Consider the following 6,201-nt stretch of genomic DNA (forward strand, 5'->3'; position numbering starts at 1 on the left):
CAAAAAAAAAAAAAAAAGAAATCATAAACATATTTCACAAAGAAATGGGATCATGTAGTTGAACTTTTTTTTGGATATCAGGTCTTGTTTGTAAACCTCACTCTTAGAAGAAATATAAACATATTCTGTGTTTGCTGTTGTAAATATGGCTAATGTTTTTTGATTCTATGAATAAGATAAAGATGGATCTTTGGCCGTGGGAAAAATACAATTAAGTTATGAAGTCAAAATTCCTTTGGAACTAATAAGTATACAGCTATAGGAAAAGTAACGTTAAAGCAGTACGCATTTAAGTAACAGAGGTATAGAATGAGAGGAAAATAGCTTCCAACTGGAGTCACCAGGAAAGGATTTTAAAGGCAATGGTATTTTATCTTGTCCTTTAAGAAGGTAGTGTTGGTACTGATGAAAGAAGTCAAAGAAGACTTCAGCAGAGAGACATATTGTGGTCGTGGAATGGAAAACTCAATATTGTTAAGATATCAGTTGTCCCTAAACTGAGCTATGGATTCAGTACAATACAATTCAAGGATTTTTTTGTAGAAATAAATATACTGATTCTAAAATATGTATCAATAGTCAACAGAACTAGAAAAGTCAAAATGATTTTGAAAACGAACAACAAAGTTGCAAGACTCACATCTACTTGATTTTAAGATTTTAAAAGTCACACAATCAAGACAGTTCTGTATTGGTGAAAGAATAGATGCATAGGTCAATGAAAAGAATAGAGATTCAAGAAATAGACCCTTATGTATACATACATAAAGTGAACTGATATTTGACAAATATAGAAAGTTACATAGCTAAAAGGAGAAACCTTAAAATGATCCTCCAGCCATACCTCAAATTCTGTACAAAACATTAACTCAAAATGGATCATAGGCGTAAATGTAAAACCTAAAACTATAAAACTTTAGTAAAAAACACGAGAAAATATTTGCGACCTTGGATTAAGCAAAGATTTCTTAGCTATGACACAAAAGCACAGTCTCTAAAAAAATATGAACTTTTGTTCTTCAAAAGGCCCTGTGAAAAGAGTGAAAAAGGGAATACTTACAAATTACATATCTCATAAAGGACTTGTGTCCAGAGTATATAAGGAACTCTCAAAACTTAATTAAAAAAAAAGAAAAACTAATTTAAAAAATAGGCGAAAGTTTTGAACAAATACTTTACTAAAGAAGATATATAGACGTTAAAACACCTAAAAAGATGCTCAACATTATTGGTAGGGAAATACATACTAAAACCATATGAGGTATTAAAACTGCAATGAGTGCTGCTATACATACACCTCTTAGAATATCTAAAATTAAAAACAAAAACAATATCAAGTGCTGGTCAGAATGGTGAGCAACTGCAATACTCATATATGGATAGTGGAATGCAAAGTGCTTTGGAAAACGGTTTCACAATTTTTTATAAAGTTATACATGTATGTATTTTATGACAAAGCAATTTTACCTCTGAATATTTGCCCAAATAAAGTGAAAACTACATTCACACAAAAACTCATGTAGATGTTCATAGTGGCTTTATTCATATTAATAAAAAACAAAACAACTCAGATATTGCTCAACTGGGAAATGGAGAAACATTTAAACATTCATCTGCATAAAGAACAAACTGCTGCTACAGTGTTGATAAAAACAAGTGTATTATGCTGTGTAACAGATGCCAGACTCAAAAGACATACTGTATGATTTTATTTATGTGAGATTCTGGAAGTTCGTTTAGTGTGGTGGGAGTAGACTTTTGGGTTGTAGGTGTTGATAGGGCATTCAGGTTCCTTGGAGTGCTCCATAGACCGTTCTTGAATTGGAGGTAAAGTCCATAGTAGAGGAAGTCAGCCTTGAGATAGGAGGAAAGATAGGGAGCACAGGTAGGATAAGGAATGTTAGGTGTAGAAGAACAGAGTGTTAGGAAAGTTTTTTGACAATACCTTGAATTAGATAGTATAGAAATTAGTCTCATATGTTAAGAGTAAGAGAAAGATTGAGAGCTGAAGTGTGTAGAACCAGTTTAGTACAGCTGGTGTAACAAAGGCTAAAAGGGGTTAAATGAGTATCCCTGAAGGCCAGCTGAGATTAAACACAGAATTTCAACTACATGGTTTCCTGACTTTGTTTAGCCATGTTCCATATCCCCAAACATGGTGATAAAGGCATAAGGAAGGGGTTTTTCTATGGATGGTTTGCATGACTAGCATGGCAGAAAGTTAAGGAGGTAAGTAGTTATTTCTGAAGCAGAGGGGAGGATCATTTAATTGGCTGAGCCATGAAGTCCATGTCATGATAAGGAGCTTGTTAAGATATGATAGTAAGTTACAATGACTTTTGACTTGCCTTAACACTATTATATTTTCTTCATGAAGAAGTACCCTTAGAAAAGAGACCCTCAGAAGAGTCTTCTCTTAAGAAGATAAAGAAGGTAGTGGAAACGAGCATCCTGAGCTTTTCAGGCCCTAAATGGCTGAAGAATCAAGAAAACCTTCAGCCCCATCCCCACCAGACCAGACTCCTGAAGAGGATCTTGTAATCATCAAGGTAGAGGAGGATCATGGTTGGGACCAGGAATCTAGTCTGCATGAAAATAACCCTCCTGGCCAAGAACTGTTCCGCCTGCGTTTCAGGCAGTTATGCTATCAGGAGACACTAGGACCCCGAGAAGCTCTGATCCAACTACGGGCACTTTGCCATCAGTGGCTGAGGCCAGATTTGAACACCAAGGAGCAGATCCTGGAGCTGCTGGTGCTGGAGCAGTTCTTGACCATCCTACCGGAGGAGCTCCAGACTCTGGTTAAGGAACATCAGCTAGAGAACGGAGAGGAGGTGGTGACTCTATTAGAGGATTTGGAAAGGCAGATTGATATACTAGGACGACCAGTAAGTAGAAGGAGGTGTGCATGCTGTGACTGTGGGAGTCCTGGAAGCTTGGTAGAGGGACATAGGCATGATAGTGGGAGAGGAAATGATTAGCATCAGTTTCTGTTTGATAAGGATGAAAATAGTTGTAGTGTAGTATGGCTTGTAGAGCTCTTTTTACTTTTGTAAAGGATATAAATTCTTTTTTTTGGCCATCATAACATCCCTACAACTGTGTTGTTCCTGTTTGCCAGATGGGAACTTGATGCATAGGGAGCTTAAGTTACATTTTCAAGGGCACCCAAATAATTAAAGATAAATTTGAGAAATCAGGCTTTCTAGTTCCTTATTAAAGGATTTTTCTACTGCATAGCACTGGCTTTAAGTTTGTTTATTATTTTCCTCCATCCTCTGCTTTAGGAGTACAAAATATTGTTCTGTGTAGCAGGGAAGGCATCAGCAGAAATATTTTCCTTCAGTACTGAGCAAAAATGATGCCTTTCTTTCTGTGCCAGTCTACATATTTGTGTTCCTTACTGTCTCTATGAAGTAAGGGAGATTCTCCTACTTCCTTCCCCAAGCATATATCCCTATAGAGGTGTTCTTGGTCCTCTTTCATTGTTCACTACATTTCTCAAAGGGATTCCTTATTATCCAAATGTCTGTTGTTTTTAGGTGTCAGCTCGTGTACATGGACATAGGGTACTCTGGGAGGAGGTAGTACATTCAGAATCTGCACCAGAGCCTCCAAGTACTCAGCTCCAATCTGAGGCAACCCAGCATAAATCTCCAGTGTCCCAAGGGTCACAAGAGAGAGGTGAGTAGCCAGATTTCATTGATGACAAGTGGGGAAAGTTGAAAGAAAAGAAGTCCATTTGGGATACCTATCTAGTTGTTGAAGAACCAAGAACTGAAATCCTGTTTACAGACCAGTCCCAATGTCTGTGTTTAAATGTTTAGGCTTCAAATATAGACTGTTCATCCTAGTGGCAAACTCATGAACAAATTAAAGAATTTGGGTATTTTTTATGTATTTACATACTTCTGTTACCCCAGTATATTTACAACATAGGCGTTTTTGAGTTTATGCTGATATTGTCATACCACTTTATTTGGAAATATTTCAGTATGTATTTCCTCCGACAAGAGCATTTCTTAGGTAACCTAAATAAATAAATTTCTAAATTTATCACAATTAAGAAATAAAATATTGCAGCTGGGCACAGTGGCCCACACCTGTAATCCTAGCACTTTGGGAGGCTGAGGTGGTTGGATCACCTGAGGTCAGGAGTTCAAGACCAGCCTGGCCGTCATGGTGAAACCCCATCTTTAAAAAAAAAAAGGAAGAAAGAAATATAATATTGCTACAATACTAATAGTAGATCACAGTTCATATTTTGTCAGTTGCCCCAATTATGTTCTTTCTGGTCCAGAGTATAGTCCGGTATTGCACTTGGCAGTTAGTTGTCATGTCTCTTTAGTCTTCTGTAATTTGGAATAGTTCCTTGGCCTTTCTTTTTTTGAAGAGTACAGGTGTGTTATGTTGTAGAATGGCTGCAATTTGGATTTGCGTGATGTTTGCTCATGTTTACAATGAGGTCGTATATATTTGGCAGGAACACCTCACCCTGCCAAGGATACATGACCTAAGTCTTTTTTTTTTTTTTTGAGATGGAGTTTCGCTCTTGTTACCCAGGCTGGAGTGCAATGGTGCGATCTCGGCTCACCGCAACCTCCGCCTCCTGGGTTCAGGCAATTCTCCTGCCTCAGCCTCCTGAGTAGCTGGGATTACAGGCACGCGCCACCATGCCCAGCTAATTTTTTGTGCTTTTAGTAGAGACGGGGTTTCACCATGTTGACCAGGATGGTCTCGATCTGTTGACCTCGTGATCCACCCGCCTCGGCCTCCCAAAGTGCTGGGATTACAGGCTTGAGCCACCGCGCCCGGCCATGACCTAAGTCTTAACAAGAGATGTTGTACTCCTTCTCAGATGTACAACAGGAATTTGTCCTATTATTGGTGGTGTTAACTTTGATGACTTGGTTAAGGTTATTCTTGCTAGGTTAATCATTGTATAGTTACTGTTTTTCCCTTTGTAACTAATAAGTAACTTTTAGAAGATACTCTTGAGAGTATGTAAATATCTTAGTCCTTATTAAACTTTTGTTACTAAAACACTGGTTTTAGTGTTCATTTGTGCTTCTTGACTGACTTAGTGATTACTAGAATGGTTATGAAATAGTGATTTCTTAATTCTGTCATTCCTTCTACATTTCTTTATTGTAAAGAAGAGTGTTCTGTTCTCCCGATTTTATTATTTTTATTTATCAATATGGGCTCATAAAATCCTATTTATTCCATAAGTATTTTGTTACTGTCTTTATTTTGTTTTTGTTTTGTCTTTGAGACAGTCTCACTCTGCTATCCAGACTGGAGTGCAGGGGCACAATCTCGGCTCACTGCAGCCTCTGCCTCCCAGGTTCCAGCAATTCTTATGCCTTAGCCTCCCCAGTAGCTGGGATTACAGGTACATGCCACCACACCTGGCTAATTTTTGTATTTTAGTAGAAACAAAGTTGGCCAGGCTGGTCCCAAACTCCTGGCCTGAAGTGATCCTCCCACCTCAGCCTCCCAAAGTGTTGGGATAACAGGCATGAGCCACTGTGCCCGGCCAGTGTCTTTATTTTGATGCTAAATAATCTGAGATTTGGCCATAGAAGGCCCCTTCAGTCTGGCTCTTGCGTCCTCTTGATATTTTCCCATCATTTCTTAAATTTTTTTACTTTATTGCAGAATGAGATGTTCCAGTATCATCTTCCCCTGCATTTCATATGTTTTCATTTCTGTGATTTAGTGTAGTTTATATTTATGAATTTTTTATATTTCTAAAGAAACATTAAAACACTCTTAATAATTCTTGTCTGAAGTCCTAAAGCTTATTGCCTGAGATATAGTAATCTATATTTTCATAATAAGCTCTTTGATATCTGTAGAAAGCAAATACTGGAAGCCACAGTAGACATTTCAGAAAGGTAATGAATTAATAGAGATTAATTCTGATACTTAGTTTGCCAAGAGATCAGAACCTAAGGAAATACTGTATACAAGCACAAAGATAGAGGTAGTTTTGGGCCGGGTGTGGTGGTTGGATCACTTGAAGTCAGAAGTCAAGGCCAGACTGGCTAACATGGTGAAACCCCATTTCTACTAAAAATACAAAAAGTTGGCCGGGTGCGGTGGCTCAAGCCTGTAATCCCAGCACTTTGGGAGGCCGAGGCGGGTGGATCACAAGGTCAAGAGATCGAGACCATCCTGGTCAACATGGTGAAACCC

General features: G+C 38.1%; 1 protein-coding gene across 6 annotated transcripts in view; it reads left to right on the plus strand.

The window, feature by feature from the left end:
* ZKSCAN8 (zinc finger with KRAB and SCAN domains 8) overlaps positions 1-6,201 on the plus strand; it is a 17,120-nt gene that overhangs the window by 4,537 nt on the left and 6,382 nt on the right. For 5 of the 6 annotated variants that reach the window (XM_037734872.1, XM_017518447.2, XM_017518450.2 and 2 more), the window contains 2 exons: positions 2,378-2,888; positions 3,543-3,684. In XM_037734872.1, the coding sequence (XP_037590800.1) occupies positions 2,472-2,888; positions 3,543-3,684 (559 nt within the window). In that variant the 5' untranslated portion in view covers positions 2,378-2,471. Of the gene's footprint in view, positions 1-26; positions 2,889-3,542; positions 3,685-6,201 lie in introns of those variants that run through there. The other variant, XM_017518446.2, reaches the window with a different exon arrangement.

This window comes from Cebus imitator, unplaced genomic scaffold (assembly GCF_001604975.1).
Source record: "Cebus imitator isolate Cc_AM_T3 unplaced genomic scaffold, Cebus_imitator-1.0 Scaffold681, whole genome shotgun sequence".
NCBI classification, from domain to species: domain Eukaryota; kingdom Metazoa; phylum Chordata; class Mammalia; order Primates; family Cebidae; genus Cebus; species Cebus imitator.